At 35.6% G+C, this 24,454-nt stretch overlaps 1 protein-coding gene and 1 non-coding gene across 3 annotated transcripts in view; both read right to left on the bottom strand.

Annotated features, from left to right (window-relative positions):
• Nucleotides 1–24,454, bottom strand: part of LOC123314513 (mushroom body large-type Kenyon cell-specific protein 1) — a 125,056-nt gene that overhangs the window by 56,135 nt on the left and 44,467 nt on the right. For both annotated transcript variants that reach the window (XM_044899840.1, XM_044899841.1), the window contains exon 3: nucleotides 56–399. In XM_044899840.1, coding sequence (XP_044755775.1) covers nucleotides 56–399 — 344 coding nt within the window. The remainder of the gene's footprint in view (nucleotides 1–55; nucleotides 400–24,454) is intronic.
• Nucleotides 21,034–21,115, bottom strand: Trnal-aag. Its single transcript has one exon. It is a non-coding gene; the product is annotated as a tRNA-Leu (tRNA).

Genomic DNA, 24,454 nt, shown 5'->3' with positions numbered 1-24,454 from the left:
GTCACGAAATACAAGAAGTTCAGTCTAATCAAGAGGATTTCTTTTGTTCGCTCACCAAGACCCCTTGCGAGTTCGGTTCACTATCCAGTTTGCCGTCCACGCAAAAATTGCACTTGTCCTGCGGCTTCCAGTCTTGGACTTCTGGATCGAGCGATGTAAGGCCGTTTCTTACACCGGCCCTTTCGTCTCCTCCCGGTGAGAAACTGTCTTGCGATACCACTCTGTTCTCGGTCTGTTCCGAATCTGACCCAGAATAGTCCCTTCGGCACTCCTGACGCTCTGGCGTTGTTCTCGATTTCACGTTGTTGTTCAGAGGTTGTAAATAATTTCTGGACATGGACTCTTGATACAGTTTCCATTTCCTTCTACCCATCAATTCCTCAGCTATTCGTTCCAATCCTGAAAAGGAAAAAACAACCTGATTGACTGACTTCACCTAACGTCTTGACTTCAAGTTGATAACGTAATGGAATCGAAGGCTGTTTATACATATATATCTTCAATTTTCTTGTCCGCAGCTGTATTGGGAGGATCTCCTGATATATTTGTATATTTAAGATAATGAAACGAATAAAGTGACGAAGATCGCAATACCAATACCCAAGGAGGAGTGGAAATTTTTTCTCCAAACTAGTGATTGCGAAAATTTGGACAGAATTGCTCTGAAGTGAAACTTTCATTGAAAACTTGCCTATTTTTTCCTATTCAAACATGATTAAAAGTGAGCTTCGAGATAGGAGTATATTTCTCCGAAAAGTCAGCAAGTGGTTACTAAAGATATGACTTTAGAGAACTCCGCCCAACTGGCCGCAATCACTATCGATTACTTAATGGTGGGTTCATGCAGAGATCCTTACAAATAAGACCTAAGAAATTGACCAATCAGATACGTGTTTGGCAAACACGTGAATGCCATCTGTTAATTAGATTGGTTCCCTTCTTAGGTTTCTGTATGAACCCACCCTAAGATATAGACGCAAACATCAATAAATAAACATAATTTTATAAAAATGGATAAACCTGATTCCATTCTTGCAAATAGTATATTTCCTTTTTAGCTTTGTATCGCAAAAACTATGTAGGTAAGCAAATTTTCCTTGACCGCAACCACAATATTGCAAGCTGAAAATTGATTCTGGTAATCGCTTCTGAAGTTGATGTCCCAGGTTGGGCGCCAAATTTTATTCATCTGTTTATACTCTTTGTTCATTACATAGTACCTAGCCTCTGCAGGGGCATATGAATTTGAAATTCTATAAAACAGAATCACAATTCGAACAAATAATTAGTTCGATATTCAATATGAATTTGTAATCTACCCAGAAACTCAACTTTCTAAGGAGGGAGTATAGTTAAATTAGGAATTATTGGATATTAGATTATTTTTATCTGTTGACTCTCTCTGTTCTTAATTCGCATGATGGATCTCACTCTCGAAAGGAAAAACTCGAAGAACTGTCAGAAACGTCAGTATCGCATGATCCGCTTAATCTTGTAATAGAGTAATAGACGCATCCGATTGATTGGTTGAAAAATGTCTTATTGACCTTATGACCTTATTATATTCTCGTAAATCAGTAGACTTTCAATTTTAATTTAACATATACTTTTCTTCGACATTACCAACAAAATTATTTATGCTTGATCCGTGAAAACTAGGGGACCAGACAAATTTTTGAGTCAAGTTGCTAAATGGCGGATGCATTGGTACTTTCGATTTCTATCTGCCTCGGAAGCATAACCAGGATTCATGTCGATTGAGTTGTGGATGAGCATCTTAATGAAAATTTCTTACTCGATTACGATAAAGACCTGTTTTATGTTTTATAGAATGCCTATGAGCGTAAGGATATATGTAGTAAAATTCTCACACCTTCACACCTATCTTCTTGATTACATAATAGCCTATAGCTGGATTCTTCTGAAGAACACCAAAACAGGTAAATTTCTATTTGTGGGTTAGCAGGCCCTTGAAGGTAAATATTATAATTTCGTTTGGGGAAATGTTGGAATTTTATAATTTTGCGTCGTTTTGAATTATAAAAACTAGTTGAAAGTGACTGGGTATTTGTTCAACAACTTCTTGAAACGTTCAAATGATTTTTAAATCCTTGTTAGGTATAACTATATGTGAGCGAAGATCTTCACTCTAGTAGATCTTGTCATAAAACATCTCTGTTTAATGACTAAGCCCACACAATGGTGCTACATCCATCTGATTGTATCACTATACAGATTAGGCATAATCTCAATCCGGATTAAATCTTGATAGATTTGTAGGAGTTAAGCTTCTCAGGTGAAAGTCCGTTTTCAATCTTGTTGTTCGAGTTGGAAAATCTGACGACGTCCTTAGAAGCCTTTACTGACACTACGGCACCACTTCACTGAAGTCTCATGTCATCATCACGAATCGAAGGAAAAGAATATGCCAATCCTCTTGTCAGAAGGGAATCACGAAAAGCACTCACTGCCTTAGAAACTTTCTCTATGGTATAGGAAGATGCAACTATAAGAAAAAGTTTCGCGAAGCCTAAAGAGAAAAACTCTGAGATCCAAAGAGATAATGGATCACTGGCTCTCTTCGAGGACACTGTCCAGGTTCTCAAGAAGCATTTGATGATAACAAGTTGATCAGAAACTGATGAGTGTAGATTCTGTGGCAGGAGGAGACACCTCGGTAACAGAATGCCTCGCCATTATTATTTATTAGGAGTCAACTGAAAGAATGTTCTGGATTAAAAACTTGAAGCCTTCCATTATCTATATAATGGAATTCATGTGATCTCTGGTACTGATAGCCGAGCTGTAAATAGACCTTCAGATCGCAATGTAAAACTCCATAACTATCAAATAAGCTAAATAAAATGAAAATAAACTATGCTATTGCGAAATACACTAAAAGTGTAATTGTTGACCGCAGTGTTGTTGAAACCTATGCCTAGATTGAACCTTCATCGTTTTCATGAGAAATATGGCCAATAAGTTTAAGGAAAAAAAAATGAGCCATAGTCATTTTACCTTATCCTCCTTGTTCATTATCTTCGTCAAAACCGAAATTCTCTCCATACCTTTCCGACAGGAATTCTTTCGATACTTTCTGTTTCTGCATATAGTGTTTGTACACATTGATAATACGAAAAAAACCTGAGTATACGAGGAAGTATTGAAATCTAGTTAGCCTAGACCACTTCCAAGCATAAAAAAATATTGCGTTACCATAGCAACGAAGAATAACTATTAGAAGTGTCAGTGTGAAGTTTGAGGTCAAAAAAGTAAACCAGAGTTACGCAATAAATTAAAAGAAAGGAGGTGTCCATCGAAATTGTGAAAATCGAAAAATTGGAGTATCGAGCCATCATCAAGTACCTGTATTTAAAAGGGTTAAGAGGTAAGTAGATTTACGAAGATATGCTTAATACCCTTGGTTATCAATGTCCTTCGTATACGACCGTGAAAAATTAGACTGCAAGCTTCAAAAGAGGTAAATTTTCCATTGAAGATGATGACCGATCGGGAAGGCCAGTTTCTGTGTCAGTCCCCGAAAATATCGATGCAGTTCATGACATGATTTTATCAGACCGTCGATTTGGGCTAAAACGGATATCTGAAGCAATGAATATTTCATACGAACGCGCTCATCATATAGTTCACGTCAATTTGGACATGAGAAAAATTGCTGCAAAATGGATCCCGAGTTTTTTGGGATTGCCATGAAATAATCATGATTGATTTTTTGGATAGGGTTCGAACAATAACCGGAGATTACTATTCGACATTACTGAACACTCTACGGGGAAAAATCAAAGCGAAAAGACGCGGAAAGCTATCCAAAGGTGTTTTGTTTTTGTAGGACAACGTCCCAGCACACAAACCTCATGTTGCCATGCAAAAAATTCGTGATTTAGGGTTTGAATTACTAGAACACCCCCTTTATTCACCAGATTTGGCTCCGTCTGACTATAATCTCTTTCCTCAACTGAAAAAAAAGTTTAAGGTCGTAAATTTTCTTCCATCGAGGAGTTAATAAAAGCTGTGGAGGTCTGGTTTGCAGAGCAAGAAGAAACATTTTTTTTGACAGGTCTAGAGGCGTTGCAGGTTCGCTGTAATAAATGTATCCAATTAAGACGAGAATATGTTGATTGATAAAATATTATAACGTTGAAATTTTGTTTGTTCCTATAGTAGGCTAAGAAACTTTTAATATATAATCGTACTAATTATCCTGATCATTTTAGGAAGCTGCCTTTTTTTCGCGCCTCTCTCATACGAGTACAAAACCGGTTTCCGAATAGTTTATTTTCGAACTTCATTCATGGTGTGTGAACCCTTGGACATGTGGGGAAATTTTGAATACCCTGGAAGAATCGTGAACCTGTTTGATCTACCAAGTCAACCTAAACAACATCAAAACTCGATTTTATCTGTTAATGGTAAAAGCTCAGGAATCTCCGAACTCTGACTGATAGTTTTTAACCTAGTAGGTGTTTAAATTTTTCTCCACAAAAAGAAGACCCAGATGAAGAAACCTGGTTAAAACTTGCTGATAATTTTCACGCGGTCAAAGTCGACTATTAGGTACTACTTAATTCTATCACGAATTCCTCATGGTGAACTGAACTCAACTAGACAAAAATCGTGATGGCTGACGTTTAGAAATTTAGCCGAAAGCCGAAAGAAGCGGCACATCGAACTTTCACCGACAACGCTTCAGATGAACGATAATAAGGTTTCGGTGTGTTGCGCTGCTCCATTCGATTCCAACAAAAGACACACAAATAATTCCGGAGGTGTCAAAAGTTGCAATAAACATTCCCCGCGAATAAAAGGTGCATGCAATTACCGATTACTCATAGAAAACGTTCAGGTGCAAGGCATAAAACAAGACCTGACCGAACGAACACGCCTCTACTGTATTACAACGAAATATTTAATGGATTCGAGAACGTCGAGTGAAATTCTTATTACAGAATCAACTCGGATGGCGAATTAGAAGAAGATTGGTGGGGTCCGCTAATCATAAATGATTGTTCTGCATCATGGACTAGTAACCTAATTGATTATCCAGCTATCTATCTTTGTTGAATTAAGAGTTGAATCAGACGAAATTGAATTATTATTTCCGAATTCAAACGATGAAATCTGATGGGAATTCAGTTAGTTCAACGAAAAATGTAATGACAGTTAAGATTACTAACAGCCAAATACATAATCAGTTCCTTCAATTTCCAAACACCTTTAAGTTTTTTCAAGACAATAATCTTCAAAATTGAATTTTGAACAGGCTCTGGCCATTTTTGAAACATGCATATGAAAATTATGTTGAACCTTTTTTCCTTGCCCGAAAACGACATTGTATAATATTGAGATAAAATAGAAGAGGGTAAGAGACCTCACTTTTCCATTAAAAGAAGCTTCTCCCAAGATTTTTTTTCAATGTGAAATGATCATAAAATGCTAACGTTTTTGTGTTAATTTTCTTTTTTGTCCATACCTAACTTCGAAACCAGATATCCGATTTTGATGAGGATTTCACTTTAGCTTAGGAAAATTATTCGGGGAGTTTTTTGTGTGAAACCGTTCCTATATAGAATGGAGAGATAGCAAGTAATATCGACTTGAAGACAAGTCGTGAATGAAGCCTTTGATTGCAGGTTTTTCTGACCGACGTCGAGGATAAGAAATAGAGGGAATTTTCAGGTACTATCTTGTGAATAAAGACCGCAATGGCATCCTTCTAACTCTGAAGAATAATCGCCTATAACAAGAGAAATCTCCAAGAAAGGCTTTAGATTACATTTCACTGTTCAATTCAGCGCCATTTTGTCCCTATCTTGGAGGAAGCAATGAAAGCTTGTCTTATTAGGAGATGAATATTTCAGGAGATGGTATGTACCTATTAAAATCACTTATATTTCGGTCAATATTGGAATAGGTATCAATGGTTTGACCTATATCGTATTTCAATTTATAGGGAAAATTGAGAACTTGAATTGTTTGATGCATCGAGATGTTTTGATTTTTGTTTCGGTCGTTCAATATTTCAGTGTATTCTTATGTTATGCCAGATCCAGACGTTATACACCTCACCGATAACGCAACCATAGAAAGACCATGTTGTTTGTTGCTGACAACGCACTATGGAAAAACCATTTTGTTTGTTGCTCTGGATATTTCTTTATGGCGGTAGTACATGTTTTTAGCTACTGGCAATGATGTTTTCCAAGGGCCGACAAAAAAGTCTTTTTATGAAGTTTACGTCTGGATCCAGCATTAGATCTCTTCTTGTTATCTGCTTCAAATATCTGGTTCACTAGCTCCTTTTGTTTTTGTTACAAAAAAGAACACAACTGTATAATGAGGATATACAGGGTGTCCAAGGGTGGGTGACCTACACTGCGCAAAAAAATCAACGCACATTCTGAAAATCTCAATTTTAAGGAAAATTAACTCTACATTGACTTTATAACTTATTTTTTATTTTCTCCCGGGAAGGTTTTGAACGAAACAAGACACATTAAATGGAAGAAAAATTCAGGATTTCACCGAATCTTATGTGAAAGAAGAGAAATGAACAATTTTGAAGATACTGAAATGCTGATAAGTGATTTAATACTTGGTATTTCCACCCCTTGCGTTAATTACAGCTCTGCAACGACGGTTCATACTCAAAATGAGTCATCTTAAAATGTTCTGATCTAATCCTTCCCAGATTTCTCCGAGTTGGATTCCTAAGTCATTAAGAGTAGCTGGATGATTTTCTGAACTTCTCAGCCTTCTATTGAGGTTGTCCCAAACCTGCTCAATCGGATTGAGATCTGGACTTCTTGCTGGCCATTCCATTCAAGAGACCTCTTCAAGGTACTCCTGAACGATGCGCGCACGAAGAGGTCTGGCATTATCGTCCATAAAAATGAAATTTTCACCAATGTATGGGGCAAATGGCACTACATGCTCTTCAAGAATGTTCCTTATATACTTATCAGCGTTCATAGCTCCATTATCAACGACCATTAGGTCTGTGCGAGCAGTCTGCAATTCTTGTGTATGTCCACCCTTCTTCTCGCAAAACTACCGCTTGGCACATTCCTCTTGGGTCAAATTGCGTGTTTCGAGTTGCATAGCGATCGAGTGTAGAAAATCAAACGAAAGAAAAACTATTGATCACTAGAAATGATCGAGAACAACTGATTTTAGAATGGAGCCAATACATTCAAAATCTGATAATATCATCTTTTTTTATTCCTGCTGGGAACACCTTCAGTTGTAGAATAAATTTGAGATTTCCATAATGTGCGTTAATTTTTTTGCGCAGTGTATTAGACTTTAACAGAGAAAGAATCATAGGATTGTTCTGAAAATTTGAGTACTAGGACGAGGGTCTAATTGAAATATTTACAATGTTGAGACGTTGCCGCTTGGACAAAAAAACCAACAAATTCGTTATTTCAATATTCTCCATATGAGTATTTTTGTCTAGTACTTCCCCCTCCCTATTCCTGATACTTTCGAAGAAATTAATGGCTCTACATTGCCAAAAACATTCTTCCAATGAACTATGCATAAAAGAGACATTTTATATTTAAAGGAGCTGCAATTTTGAAAATAGGTTACTGAGATCTCGAGGATGAGTTTGGTATAGAAAAAAGCTCGGTTTGTGATATAAAAAGTGTTTCAAAATTCTCGTATCTCACTCGATACGAAATGTAAGATTATAATCTTGAAGAAGTGAAAAGTGTACGAAAGTACATAATAATGTGTTGTTTGTTTCTTCATCGAGAAGTGAAATAATTCTAAGACGAAGAACTCATTAGATTATTTTACCAATCATGAACCACTTTGTACATATTTTCTGAAACTTTTTAGGGTTTTTACCCCCAATCTCTTGAGCAAAATCAGTTAAAAAATTGAAACTAGTGAATTCTTGCACTAATTTGTTAGGAGCAAATCAAGTAGAAAAAAATGTTGCCTGATAATGAATTTTATCCTCTTCATCAATCGATTATTGCAATATAAACAAATAAATGCTTTCTAGTTCAAAAAGGTTCTAGGTCCAATGACAGAAAACTGAATACATTCAATACCTAATCTAATTTTATCTTCACAATTGATTACCTCAGATGCTGAACTGAAAATTTTCTCCTTACACGTTTGGCGCAGATCATTTTTTTGTCAGTAAAAAGAATAAGCCCAGAGTGAGTGATATTTAGAGATCCAGAGGGTTTCATACGTGAACATAAATAGGTGAATCGAGAATATTCCTCATAAATTCAAGAAAAATATGTTTTCTCTGATGAAATTCAATATGACAATCTGACTCCGTCCCTCAACGAACTCTGGATCTGGGACCATGAACCATCTCCTCGCGTTCAAATTGTGAACTTGAATCTGAATTTTCACAGAAACTGTCGAACAACCGGTGTGAATTGAGTTCTTCCGAGAAATCCCATCAGCAGAAAATCAGTTTTCTGGAAACGATTGCAACACCGTTGTGTCTACAATGTTTAATTTGACTCGTGAAATATTCGTCCGAATCGTGTTACCATCAAATCCACACGGGTTATTCATTTCGGTTTCGTAATTTTTTTCACGTTACAATTCGAATTAAAATAATAGGTATACATGAATAAAAAAACATCCGAACAAGCGTTCTTCTTGCAAGTGGTTTTCGAAAATTGAATCACTTGAATATTGGTGGAAACGAATATTTTCTGAAGTAGTTAAAAATCAATCAATGGGCAATATTTGAACGTTATAGAAGAAAGTTTTCGTACAATCTTCATCTGTCTGAAAAGATGTGCTAATGGAGCTGAATCGAAAAATCAAGCGAACGCATATACCTAGGAATCTCATCAGGAGAATATGGAGGTGTACACACCAATATAAACGAAGTGACATAGAAAACAAGACACCCAGTATTAATGAGTTTATTCCTTTTTTTTTATACCTACATACGAGGATGTATTGATATCTAGTTAGCCTAGACCTGTTCCATGCATAAAAAAATATTGCTTCACATAGCAACGAACACTAACTCATTAGAAATGTCAGTGTGAAGTTTGAGGTCAAAAATTTACACCAGAGTTACGCAATAAATTAAAAGACAGAAGATGTCCACCGAAATTGTGAAAATCGAAAAATTAGAGTAACGAGCCATCATCAAGTACCTGTATTTAAAAGGGTTAAGAGGTAAGCAGATTTACGAAGATATGCTTAATATGCTTGGTGATCAATGTCCTTCGTATGCGATCGTAAAAAATTGGACTGCAAGCTTCAAAAGAGGTAAATCATTGAAGATGATGACCGATCGGAAAGGCCAGTTTCTGTGTCAGTCCCCGAAAATATCGATGCAGTTCATGACAAGATTTTATCAGACCGTCGAATTGGGCTAAAACGGATATCTGAAGCACTGAATATTTCATTCGAACGCGTTCATCATATAGTTCACGTCAATTTGGACATGAGCAAAATTGCTGCAAAATGGATCCCCAAATGTTTGAATGTTGACCAAAAGCGTGCAAGGGTAGAAGAATCGCGTTCGATCTGTGCTCGATTTGAAAACGATGTAGACCGAATTGTTACTATGGATGAAACTTGGGTACATTTCTAAGATCCAGAAACAAAGCAACAATCGATGGAATAGCGACACTCTGGTTCTCCAAGACATTAGAAGTTTCGTGTCCAAAAATCTGCTGTAAAAGTTCTTGCTTAAGTTTTTTGGGATTGCCATGGAGTAATCATGATTGATTTTTTGGATAAGCGTAGAACAATAACCGGAGATTACTATTCGACATTACTAACCATTCTACGGGAAAAAATTGAAGAGAAAAGACGCGGAGAGGTATCCAAAGGTGTTTTGTTCTCGCAGGACAACGCCCCTGCACACAAATCTCATGTTGCCATGCAAAAAATTCGTGATTTAGGGTTTGCATTACTACACCCCACTCATTCACCAGATTTGGCACCATCCGACTATCATCTCTTTCCTCAACTGCAAAAGAGTTAAAAACGTCGTAAATTTCCTTCCAACGAGGAGGTAATGGAAGCTGTGAAGGTCTGGTTTGCAGAGCAAGAAGAAACATTTTTTTTTAAAGGTCTAGAGACGTTGCAGGTTCGCTGTAATAAATGTATCCAATTAAGGGGAGAATATGTTGAGTAATAAAATATTTTGACATTGAAATTTTGTTTGGTTCTATAGAAGACTAAGAATTTTTCAATATATCCTCGTATGTCTTAAGGATAGCAGAGTAAAATCAACGATAAAATACATGGTACTACGTAATATGAACCTGTGTTTGAACCTTTTTTCAACCAATATCACCATATTGTAAGGTTATTTTCGAAAAGATTCAAATGATCATTCCTATTAGTTCATAAGACTATGTATCAGAATGAGACAAAGATAATCAAGCATTTTTTTTATTAATATTTCTGCACATGCTCAGAAGTTGATTCCTGTCACAGGCTGGCTTCAGTTTTCCAGTTATTCTTTCCATTCCTCTTGTCAACGATGAGAATTCATTAGTCATCATTTGATACTTTGAAAAACTCTGAGAAAATATCGATTAAGAAGAAGATTAAGAATAAAATCACAGAACTAGGAACAGAAAGAGGAAGTTGAACCAAGAACGAAAGAAAAAGTAAATCATCGAAATAGTTTTTATTGGCGACATTCTTCTTGTATTCACACCTTTCGTTTTACTTTTATCAGGGATTTCTCTGCCAAGTTTCACAACTATGCCAGATTCCCTTCCTTCCTTTTATCCAGACTCACTCCCCATAGATGTTACGTTCCCGAAACAAAGAATAGTAGGCTATAACAACATAAAAAGGCGAAACGACAAGCTGGTGGGATTGAATTTGAACAATTAGAGTGAGGTATACGTTTTCACTCTCAACAACAGAACTGAAGGTGGGGCAATTGTATAGAGGGAGTATTGGAAGAGGATAATATTGATTCATCATAAATTTTGTGAAATAAAGTTTTTATGACATCAGTTCGTGTATTTATAAGACTACGTGTATTAATTCATAATAATGCAGCAATTTGCAGGCACTGAACACATTCTGAACATTATAAACTAGCACACAAAGCTCAATTTGGGTATACGCCGAATTTCACGTGATATTCGGAGAGCAGGAATTGCTCCCTCACGAGGAAATTCGAAATGCACAGAAATTGACGTGCAAAATTGCCGATGACATCATAACCTCAAAATTCATGAAATAATTTCCAGCAATCGTAGCCAATCAGAAATAATTAACGTGGATGGAGCCCACGTCGAAACTTGGAAGTTTTCATCAATTCTGCACCATGAAAGTGCGGTGAATCATACTTCAAACAGACCGCGAATTGTTCGGAAAGAAATTATATTCTGCGATTGATAATTGGCTTGACCTACAGCAATGCATTTGATGGAGTTTCTGCGTAACACTCGATTAGGAAATACCTAGGATCAATTTGGTGAAAATAACATCATTACCTACAAAAATTGGACAGAGTTTTTGGGTAACATCATAGGTATACGTTTATTGAATTCAAAATGCTTTCCGCGAATTCATTTTTATTTAAAAATGAATAAACATGAAGCTATTCTCAGTAGGTAAGTAACGAATATAGCACATATTTATCGAATTCAGATGTTTAGTAGTTAAACGAACTATTGTGAGTTGGATTTACTGCTTTGATGTATTCCTTCTGTGAAGAGAAACAGAGGAAAAGGACCAAATTCATACTTAAATAAATAGGTAACTCATATCAGCCTTGGATTGCTATACTCCATTCACTCGGTTGGCCATGGAAATTCGACACATTTAACTCTGTATAGTACGAAAATGTGGGGTTATGACGCTTGTCAAAACATTTTTGGGTTTCAAATCAGCGCTTTGTTGTCCGTTCTAAGTAAAAATTTCTGATATTACGTATTTTATCACAATGTCGAATCACTTCGGAAAATATGTGACGAACATAATTGAAGTTTATAAGCATTGATTGAAGGCATAATAAATCCAGTTATTTGCATGGAGAATACAAGAGATCAGTATAATATCATAATATGCTCTAGCTTGAGGAGAGTTAATGTTCGTTATCTTCTTTGGCTAAAGTTTGAATACGTTACATCAGTTGTAGATTTCAAAAATATTAACCCGAAGATGAAATGCATATGATGCAGTGGTTGGGAATGGGTATCTCCCAAAGCAATTAACAGATAATTACAGGAATGTTAAATTCTTCAACAAAAATCATCTTGCATCAATATAAGTAAAAGGAATTGAAGGAAGTTTCAAGTCAAGATGAACTTCACCTGTGAACAAAAATTTCACATGAATAAACAATTAACAGGACAACTGGCGCGTATTTGTGGCTGTTCATCTTAATACATTTATATAATAATAATAATTAGGTATTTATTGGTACCTTAAGACATTTACAATGTGAAGGACAAGTCAAATGAAAAATAGAAAAATCAATTTTCGGGAACTTATTCTACGATGACATTCATCGAAAATCCTGTAGTAAACTTTTCGCATTAATTCACTCAAACATAAAATTCTTTTGGGTCTCTCAATAGGAGGAAATTCTTTTTCATCCTCTTCATTCACAATCTTTTTGATTGTGGAAATATTCAGCTGAAATATAAGTCGTTTAGAATCAGATGAAACATTATATAAATTCTCTTACACCGTCTGACGTATTGTGGATTTTAGAATATCAGGGTATAACTATTTGAATGAGCGAACCTGAATTCTAAATAGCACTTCCTGAAACCCTGTCTCTTTTTTCAATCACTTTCGGCATTTTCGTAATAAAAATTAATATTAGTTGTGGCAACGGCGTTATGACATCAACGACATTTCATGAGTGCCAACCATTCTAGTTACAAAAACTTGAGAAAATTATTTCATGGCCAACCGACTGCTAAAATAAGTGTGAATGGAGTATATATGTGATGTTTTCTATAATAAAGATGTTAACAGAAAAGGAAAAAAGAAAACCTTCGTTTCTAAAAAATATATGACATCTTGAGACAATTCCTTTGAATTTGATCGGCTGTATCTTGTTTATTATTAGGTTCGGAAAAAGTTCACATACTTACAAAATTTTGTAGTAAACTAGAAAATGAACGGTTTGACCGAAAGCCAGGTTAGTTTCGAAAAATTCCGAGAATTTTGAAGTTTTTCTGTCTCCTCTAAGTTAGCACAGGATCCTAGAGGTTTTGACAAAGTCATCCCAGGGAACCCCTGAAGAATAATTCTTTCCAGCAGCCTTCATGCACATTATTTTTTGCTCGGGACTAAATGCAGTAAGAAAAAAAACGAATATCTAGTAAGCAGTTTCTACCATTTCATCAATAATTATTTGCTCTACCAAATTATTACATTTTGGGAAATCATCAATGGACGGACCAAGCATATTTTTCCTCTCCAGATAAAATTAACAATAAACAGAACACATGCTGCTTGCTCGAAATTTTGAATGTATTTTCAAGAAACAATCTTATTGATAGATTGCGAAGATAATGCAGTAAAACAAACTGCGAAAATATATAAATATACTCATGAAATGAAAATATCATAAGCGAAAATGGCCTACACCAGAAAATCTTCGTAAATCTGCTCACTTTTCAACCTAGGTATCTACTTAAAGATTTCCCGTTTGCATAATTTCAGTCGACGTTTTTTTTCCAATTTCATTGCGTAGCTTTGACCTTCGGGATGTGAAATTTAGTTCAGGTCCGCCTCTGTCCAAGCCAGATTCAGCGAGAAAGGAGGAAGGCTTCGCGAGTATGTGTCACATTTGCATTTTCTTCAACTTTGACCCGCATCCTTCGGCGGTCGATAGAAAATAGCCCATTTCAACTAGACAAAACGGCCAACTGCGTTCCTTATCGATTTTTAACTGGGACGTCACAGAGAGACATATTTCAAGATCAGACGGCCGACGATCTGAATGCATAATCCGACTATGCATTTATTTAGGAGCTGTTCACGAATTATTCGCAGGATGTTGCATATCAAAGCCAATATCAGAATGCGAATTTTATGCAAGTTAGTCTACGAAAGTAGGTATGCGTTATTTAATGGTAGGTGCATACGGAGATTTATTCTTGCGTAATATTTCATTTGCATATATTGGGATTATGGTAATTTTCGGTCTGCTTACTCTACAAAATTTCAAGTAGAAAGGAAATATTGCATTAATCGTTTAAGTAGGTACAAATTTGCATTAGAACATTTTTGCGTCTTAAAAAAAATGTCTTAGGAGTTGGAAGTTCTCTGCCAAGTCAAAAGCTTGAAGAGAAGAATGAATGAACCAAAACTCTGGTACATGGAAGGCGCAAAAGTACACAGGGATCAAAACTATATGTTAGTGAGCAGCGGTTGTTCGAAAACAAAAATCAAATAGAAACCAGTTATAATCTTGAGTAACTACTAAGATATTTTGGCAGCATCCCCAATGCAATTAAATGATATCGATGACATCTGTATCTGTAGATACATATTTGAATATTGATCGGAATGTGGGAAGAAATAAAATGAACACTTGCATTAGTTGCTACCACCAACGTGAGATATAGAACCAATTAAATTTAGAAAAATTAGTATGGTATGGTGGAGACCATCTTCCGTCCGAAGAGACTACGAATAGGCTTAGCCGATGTCAATCCACGCATGCATTTCTATCAAGCATGGACATGGTAAGGTAAAGCTTGCTACACACCAGCCTGCCAGTGTGACAACTGCAAGGTGGTAAGTTATAAAGTAGCAACATAGAGCGATAAAATATCACTGGCCATGTAAAAGCTAGGGGTGAATCACTGGAATTCCTACTATGTACTTCCACCCTTCTTGATTTCCGTCAATCGCCCCTTAATTTTATCGCCACCTCAACAACGTCTTCTATAATAGGAATAGGAATATATGTATTTCATTATTTGATTTATTTATGCCTGCTTTCAACAATTTCCAAAAGTTAACAGATATCTAAGAACATTTATGTGACACTTGACTACGATTTTTTTTCACCAACTTTTAGGGGTCACTCAAAAGTTAAGGGAGACCCTAATTTATAAGTGCCCCAAAATAGATTTTGTTTTGGTATACCAAACAAGTTCGAAGATATCACAAAAGTACCTACCATTCGATCGAGGTTGACATATTCATTTAGAACGAATTTCATATAGTTGGGGAGCCAACGACGCTAAATCGGGATTTACTCGAGCGTCATGGGGACCTAGTGGATTTCGAAGATTAGATGGTAGAAAGAAAAAAAAGGTTCCATGATGTATGCTCTTTCAGTGGTGGGAAAAGCGTCTGCAGGTTTTCAAAGATAAAAAAAATCGTCAGGTGTAAATACTCGAGCGTGTCAGATTGAAACTGTATATGCCCTACGTGTCTCTATCAATAAATTCATGTTAATCTGACAGTTTGCGTGGTGGTTACTTTTCAAGAGACTGACAATTCGGGCGTGACGCAAGGTCACAGTGATCCTCTGAAAATGCAAAAAAAATCGTTACTTTTACATACTCGAGCGTGTCAGATTTCCATACAGATGGTTAATCTCGGTGTTGCGGACGAGTCGACCAATTAATCTGACACTAATCAGGGGGGGTTCCTCAATCTGACAGTTTAAAGATGATAAAAAGTATTTTTTTTAGATTATATCGCTTTGCTGTAGTTGTAACTATATGTATAATAAAATTCTATACAACTTTTGTCTGGAGCAATTTTACATACTCTTAACCGTTTTCGAGTTAGAGGGCGATAAGGGCGAGGAGTTCAGCCACACATGCGAAAGGCCAAGGTCAATGAAGAAACCCTGTCTAATGTACATTCATCGCCATATATCTCGAAAACGTTTGAACGTAGAAAGAATTGTTTCAGGCAAAATTTGTAGAAAATGTTCTGCTCTACAACTTTTATAATGAATGCGAAAACGATTCGAAGCCCAGGAGAGGAAATAATTCAAAAAAACTCATTTTTGTGACCTTCATGGCCAATTTTTATTGTTTCGGTTGTCAGATTACATTTATTCCGTTATCCTTGGATCATTACCTTCAAAATAGGAAAAAAATGCCCTAGAGCTCGAGAATGTACACGTCACGTTTTTTGCAAGTTGAGCGCCCTACCACATCTTTTCGTCACGCTTAAATTGTCAGATTAAGAGAATGTATACTTTTCAACATGTGAATAACCAAATAATATATCTTAGGCCTGCCGCAGACATGCAACTTTTCAGTTTTGCAACTGTTTAGTTGCAGAATTGAGCACAATGAATTTATATGGGGCCGCGCAGACATGCAACTGAAAAGTTGCAGCGATTGCCTTTGTGTGCGCCCTCGAACCGCTTGCAATCAAACTGTTGCGCAACTGAAAAGTTGCATGTCTGCGGCAGGCCTTAATCTTGAGTATGTACAATGTTCGTTTTTTTTACTATTCTGACAGGCTGTCCTAGACAATTCCCACTATATACAGGTCTAATTTTTGGTAGAGGTACTCTACAGGGTCCAAGGTATCTCCTCTTATATTAATCTGACAAGCTCGATTAAATCCCGAATCTCCCTCTTGGGCTCCCCAACTAATACGTCGTTGTGGTGGTACAAATAATAAGGTTCAACTGAAAAAGTTTTAGGTTTATACCCACCATGAAATAACTGTCAAAAGCAGGGTTTCCTGTCGGTTGCTTTGGTTAATGATCAAAGAACATGCCTTCCGTTTCCCAATTCTATAGGTTACAGATTCTGACTGAGTAGGTACTATTCAAGTGTAAATTTGTAGAAAATGCATTTAAGTAAAATGTAGAATTAGGTAGGGTCTAACGCTAAGAAACACTAATATAAGGTCTTGTTTAGGTACCATTGATGGAATCAGGCATAAAAGCGGTAGATAGCAGAATGCTTTCAGGTCACTTGATTTCACGTGTTATCATGTCAAATAAGTGTGGTTCCAAATTAGTCACTGTATTTTACTGGGTTCAGGTGACTAGAGGTATACACCTACCAGTGTACTCTTACGCGTGATATCCCTTTGATGGATTCTGCACATGATACCACATGAGCTCGCGTGACGTGATAGGAATCTGTTTCCGCCTTTAGTCAAGTAGAAAGAGAAGCCTAGGCACTGAGCTTGTAGGTTCGTAGATCGAAAGAACAGCAGGCAGGCTGGTTTCTGACTTATTCGCCGTCATCAGTACAGCATAACTCAAGTCGATGATGACAACAAAAATGAAACGCGGAACTTAAGTTCAACGTCAGAAAAAATATAGATAACTTCAGCACTTCAAAAATCTGTTACGTTAGGGTTGGCATCAATGTTTCAAACCCATTATTAGATGAGTGACTGTTCTTGAAAAAATAAGCTCAAACGTTTACAGTTCAGTAATTCATATTAATGTGAAATTTTCAAGTGATACGACGAAGCACAATGGAAAAGGACAGAAAACTGATATAGAAATAAACGACACAACGGTATAAAAAAGAATGAGATACACCCATTTATGATCATTTCGTTGTAAATACCTATAAGTCATACCCTGTAATTTATTGATATTCATCGTCACATTATCCCATGTAAATGTATCAATTAACTCACTCTTCAATATTTCCACAATTAATCGAGATCCCACTTCCGATCTGATGAGAAAGAATAAATGACATGCCGCGAACCTTCAATAAACCCTTAATGATGTTTGTTCGGTATCCAAACAGTGCGTTATTGCGCCACTCTATCAAAATCGTATATCGGCCGTTTATAATTGCCCGAAAATGACGAATGATGTAATTGTACTAATAAAATGATTTGATTTACAACAGTTATCGAATGAAATGAAAGTCAATGACGAATTATCATTATTCAATTTGTAAATTCGTATGAACGTGGATAATGTATCAATGGCCATACCGAAACGAGCCAATATTTATAATGGTATATAATTTCACCTGAATTCACTTCCACATCGTTTGTCCCATTTTCAGGCAACCGAACATTACGTATTTTCGAATTGAAATGGTGTGGACGTTATGATATTCGGTGAAAATTTGGAAATTGATGGGTTTGACACCCGATGAAATGATGGATATTTATTATTTACGTTCGCTATACAGACTCATTCGGAGCTTACACATTTAACGTTTTCATTAAATAGAATGCTTAATTGTACCTGGATATTTCGGTGTTTTTAGGGTCCAGATTTGAATAGCGATTCATATAAATTGAATTAGTTGCTTATACTGAATACATACACGTATTAGGGAAACTATAAGTTCAGGAGTGGATCTGATAGTGGGTTTACTAAGAGTTCCTAATAACTGAGACCTAAGGAAGAAACATTTGTGGATAATAGTCCTTTACCAATTAGATTAGTTTCTTTCTTCGTTCATAAGAACTCTGCATAAAACCCCAATTAATCATTAAGATCTGAAAGAGAAAGTAATCAGGTTTTTTACTTCATAATATACAACAGTCTACATAGCCAGAAACATGAGTTTTATTATAAAAAAAGTAGTGAGGATATTCCAGGACTGTTTGAAAAACTAAAGAAGGAAGGCATCTGATCTCTTCAACTCAAAAAAATAAATTCGAGCCGACTCTTTAGAAATCTTTAAATATTGAATTGATATGGACGACACTTGATAAAAAACCATATAATTAAACTATAAACAGAGCTGAATGATTTTATTATAATAAGTTATTCAACCACTACACTCATCTTTAAAAAATGCTATTGTGAAACGTAGGATTATGTATGCATCAAATGTGTGCAGAAATCTCTGTTTTTTTTCTCAAGAAATTCCGAATCTTTTCAGATGTAAACCGTTTCTTCTGTTATAAATATGACGTAAAACTGTTGAATCTACTAGAACGTCATATAAGTATACTTATATGGACACACTAGATTATGTGGTATCACAAAGTCGCATTCTATTGACAATTGACAGGGTCATCTGCAGTAAACTCATGAATAATATTCAACGCTGAAGTGGATAAAAAGTGCAATTGACAACTGAAATACCCGATTCTCACTAGGATGAGTTATTTAACCAACCAAGTGTTCCATAATACAATTCAAAGAAAATTTTAGATTGATATTTCTTGATTTTGATGGTTTGAAACACGTATGGCAGTTAACGTGGCTTATTTTGAAAACATTTCTCACATGAATAAATGTCTACAACAGAAAAAAAGGATTCGAAAGTTCACACAAAAAATGCAATAAATGGCTAGAATTTGAACTGTACAAACTAAAGGTGGATACAGATTACTCTGAAGTGCCTGGGAACACGTTGTCCCACTTCTCTTCAGAGAGATATGTAAGCATAGGGTTTTGTGCGCTTGCGTTCAAATTGGCCTGACGTCATGTGGGCATGCGTTGATAATGGAGTCTAAAGCAACACGCCTTATGACGCGTATAACGAATATCGAAAGTTTTAAGAAGTTATTTTTTGTTACATGAGTTTTTAACTGAAAGCAGTTTCAAGGATGTTGAGGGCAAACTGGATTTCTTGTAAAATTTAAACATCTTTCATCTCAGAAATGGAGCGATTTCGAACCTATTTTCATGATATAAATAATTTTCTATCCAAGATCCTAAGAATCAGCATCCAATCATGAAGCTCACAATAAAATATTAATTGTCTTCAGTCTCACGAGTCTAATTTGCTGAATCTCTTCATAAACTTTTTAGGGTTTTCACTCCCAATCTCTGAAACAAAATCAATTAAAAATGAAATCAACGATTTGCTCCTGCGTAAATTCTTGCACTAATTTGTCAGGAGCAAATTAACTAGAAAAAATTGTTGCCTGACAATGAACTCAAAATAAATAACGTTGAAATTATAATTCTGTAACGTAGCGTTTCGGAGTCTATATCAGACTCCTTCATCAGACGAAAAATCTATTTTTTAGAAAATCTTCGGAGTTGTGGTTTTTGTTTGACATTAATTGTCAACACACAGAAACAGAGACTGCAAAGAAACGTTGATTCATTTAATTTTGAAACTACCGGATGACAGTTCCTTCTTTAGTAAATTGATCCAAATATGATCTATTCCTACCGAACAATTTGCCAAATTATTATCTTGATCTAATAGAATACACGTAGACTCTTTAATTTTTCGTTTAAAATGGTCTGGTTCCGTCATTAAAATTTTAGTGTTGTCCCAATCCATCATGTGGTCCCCCGTATTAGAACAAATGTGATCTGCGATTTGTGATCGATTAATTTCTCTATTTTTAATATTATTTTTATGTTCGCGTTTTCTTATTTCTAGAGGTCTGGACGTTTCACCTGTATATGTTTTACCACAAATACAGGGTATGTTGTAAATACAATTTTTTGATTTTTGTTTTCCGTTCAAAGGTTTAGTTTTTGTTAATATAGATCTTAAATCATTTTGCGTTTTAAAGAGTCTACGTGTATTCTATTAGATCAAGATAATAATTTGGCAAATCGTTCGGTAGGAATAGATCATATTTGGATCAATTTACTAAAGAAGGAACTGTCATCCGGTAATTTCAAAATTAAATGAATCAACGTTTCTTTGCAGTCTCTGTTTCTGTGTGTTGACAATTAATGTCAAACAAAAACCACAACTCCGAAGATTTTCTAAAAAATAGATTTTTCGTCTGATGAAGGAGTCTGATATAGACTCCGAAACGTTACGTTACAGAATTATAATTTCAACGTTATTTATTTTGAGTTCATTGTCAGGCAACAATTTTTTCTAGTTAATTTGCTCCTGACAAATTAGTGCAAGAATTTACGCAGGAGCAAATCGTTGATTTCATTTTTAATTGATTTTGTTTCAGAGATTGGGAGTGAAAACCCTAAAAAGTTTATGAAGAGATGCAGAATCCTCCCAGAATAAATTTCAATCGATATCTAATTTGCTGAAGTTTTATTGTGAGTGATATAGGCTGCCACATTGTATGAGATGATAACTGTTTTTCGAATTTCCTTTTTCTTCAATGCCCGCTTGTGATGTTCATCAGAGAATTTCAACTGAAGTAATTATTATTTAAATGTTCTAAAAGTAATGGCAGCGGTGGGATTCGAACCCACGCCTCCGAAGAGACTGGTGCCTTAAACCAGCGCCTTAGACCGCTCGGCCACGCTACCTCCTATATACTGTTATAACTGGTATTGACGAGGACACCCGGTATAAAACTAAGTTACATAATTTTCACTAGTATGAGTTATTTATCTACCACAACTACCACACGTGTTTCGCTATAACAATAACATCTTCAGGTGGGTGAAGGTAAAGAGCTGTCCAGTTTGAACTAACAGAACAAAACTTTAAAGAGAAAAACGGTTCTGAGGGATGTGTAGGTATGTACCACTATTTTATAAAAACGATATTCTTAATAACAACATTCGTTATCTTATGTTAATAAATAGACTTCGTTCAATGAGTTTTTCGTTGATTTTTTTAAATATCATTAGCACTATTCTATTGACGGAAAATTTATTTGCGAACTTCTAATGTCCGAGGTAATAAATTATGTTATTATAAATCGCATTTCGTCTTTTTTATCTCCATTTTGGACTTTGCCTGCTAATATTTGACGCACCTAAGATCTATGTTGCTGGGATCTAAAGTTACTAAAAATAAAATATCATTTAAAATATCTGATATTCATTATTTCATAAATAGAAATTCCAAGAATCAATATACCTAATATTAAAATTTTCAAACATAACTTCCTATAGCTGAGTGAGAAGATATATTTTATCTAGGGATTCATTTGTGTTCTTATGCTTTCAATTATTATAAAATATCCGCTACCAATATTATAGGGCTCTCCCTGTAGTCGGTGTTTCAAAATTCAGTACAATAATCTCTGGGATATATTCTACGAGTAATTTAAAAAAAGTGTATATAAACATAGGTCCACAAGCGCCTACGGAGCCACAGGGTGTTGAAAGTTAATTTTTTCAGTTTTTTGTTTATAGCTCCTGCAGTTTTCGAAATATTCGAAATATTTGAAACAGGCATTGAGCTGAAGGTTATATATAATCGAACGTGCTGAATAACAATGAAAATCTACATGGTGAACGTTTTCCCTTTATCTACTCAGGATTTTTTTGACGTGAGCTACTGGTTCATTCCAAAACATAAAATGAATTCCTTGTTTTGCTTACAAACTTTTTGAACCCCTTAAATTTTTTGGTATCAATTTCGAGAAAATCGCTACTGAACGAAACGCTGCTATTATCAAAATAAAAACGAAAATTATATGCACCTACATTATTTTGCAGTCAATAATATCAATTGAAAAAACGTACTTTAACTTTGATTCCTTCACATAAATGCTAAACAGTCTTCCTTCCTTCTGCAATGCAACCCTCTATAAAAAAAATCAACAATCTCAACATCTTGTCACTTCGTGACTAAGCGTTTGCAGACCTATATTTAAGCGAACTTTTTGGCTTGAAATCAAGGAATATACACCTTAAATGATTCCACTTAATTTTGAAACACTCTGTATGTTCAGAACCTTTTGAATTCGCGAATGATCCTCAGATCGCATTATTCTAAATACGGGCCTGCAACGAAATTAATGAAAAAAACAACCATAATATACACCAATCTGTACGCAATCCATTGTGAACAATTAAAAATTGAAATAAAGCTTTATAATCTGAAACTATCGCCTTGAATCAATCCAAATTGGCAGAAAATTACAACCGATCAACGTAGGTATGTAGAAAAGAATGGAATTCTATTGTTCAGAATCCACCGAAAATGGAATTCCAATAGATCTCGTGCGGCAACATAGAGAAGTTGTGAAAGACGCGAGAAATTAGCACATCGTGATGATTTATGTTAGCGAGATGGAATCAATGAATATGAAAATAATTATCGAGATTGTTGAAGCGAAGGTTCACAAAATGAGTTTTTCGGATTTACTTTGAATAATTTGCCTTGAGGTGACCGTAGCAAATTAGGTAAGATGTATCTAATGGTGGTTTTACGATGAGTTACAAAAGAACTACATAAGACCTAGGAATGAAATCCTGCTCAAAACTTCAAGTGGTGTATAGAGAGAAGACTAACTTTTTGTATATGAATCAACTTTTCATTACAAGAAAGTCATTTCTTGAAGGTATATAATATTGTTTTGTGGTCCGTATATGCCATAATGGGCTCATGTATACTCATCTGGTGTCTACAGGGTGTATTTGAAGGTGGGGCAGAAGGTAGAACTGATCAAACTGAAGCGTTTCGCCAAAAATCACCCATACAAAACATTCAAAATGACAAACTTGAAAAAAAATTTGAAAATGATTACTGTAATAGATGCTAATACGACCCTAAATCGTTTGTTACCTGAATTATCGCAAAGAGTTGGAAAACACTTATCTTCTGGTTCGACCATGTGGTTTCGTTTAGGATATTGGCTCGTTCGATATTTACGTGGTAATGAAAATGGAAACTTGAGATTGCCAAATTGTTCTCATCATTTTTCAGTAACTTACACGATTTTATGAAATTGCTTATTTCGATACCGACTGACAGAAGAGACTTAGGACACAAGTGTAAAAAATAGAAAAATACTTCGAAATCTCACCAATAAAATTCGTCTGAACTATTCACGAATTTTTTCACAATGGGCATCACAATCTCCTTCCAACAATCGTCGTAAAAATGCGATGAAATGGGGAACATCATAGCACTTTTTCAACATAACTAACATAAGCACTTTCAAGAAACTGTCTCGATTTTCTACTTTTTTTTTCACCCCAAATTTCACGATAAAACAATTATGATTCTCTCAAAAGTGACCTGATGCATCTAATCCGATGAACTAGGTACTGAACTATTCATTGTCCAGCCATATGTTTATGTTTTGTTTCGTTTTTGCGATGCCGGTGTCACTTTCCACAGTCCGGTACTTGAGACTTAATGAAATTTTGTCGAACTTCTAGGGGTTGTATCTCAGCCATCTTGGATATTTTATATAGAATATTTTTGGTTAAACGACTTATTTCGATGAGTTCTACCTTCTGTCAAAAAACCTCACCTTGAAAACACCCCGTATATCGTTGGGATCTCGAAGATGAGAATTGGAATACGCATATATACGGTGATTCTACCTACGGATGAGTCCAGATTTTATCTATACGAGTCTGATGGGCGATAACGGGCTCCACGGTATAATGAAAATTTCATAAGGTACGTCGAATAGGGTAGGCACTGCTTGGGGTGTTTGTGGAACTTTTTCTGAGCCTGCAGACTTACCAGTTGTAATCTTTATTTTATTTATTTTTCTACTATGTTGTCGCCTCGGAGCATCCTTTCTCACTGTTACTATTTCAGGCAGGTTAACCGTATGAAGATAACTAACTCAAAATTCAAGGTTAATCTTTGACTCGTAAAACATATCAACAGAAACTTGAGATCAAAAGAAACACTTTTTTCTCATACAATTTTTTCCGATTCAGTCCCGTTGA

The sequence above is a fragment of the Coccinella septempunctata genome, chromosome 5 (assembly GCF_907165205.1).
Source record: "Coccinella septempunctata chromosome 5, icCocSept1.1, whole genome shotgun sequence".
Classification (NCBI taxonomy): Eukaryota; Metazoa; Arthropoda; class Insecta; order Coleoptera; family Coccinellidae; genus Coccinella; species Coccinella septempunctata.
The sequence above is the reverse complement of the archived record's forward strand: the minus strand, read 5'-3'. Positions and strand labels throughout refer to the sequence as shown.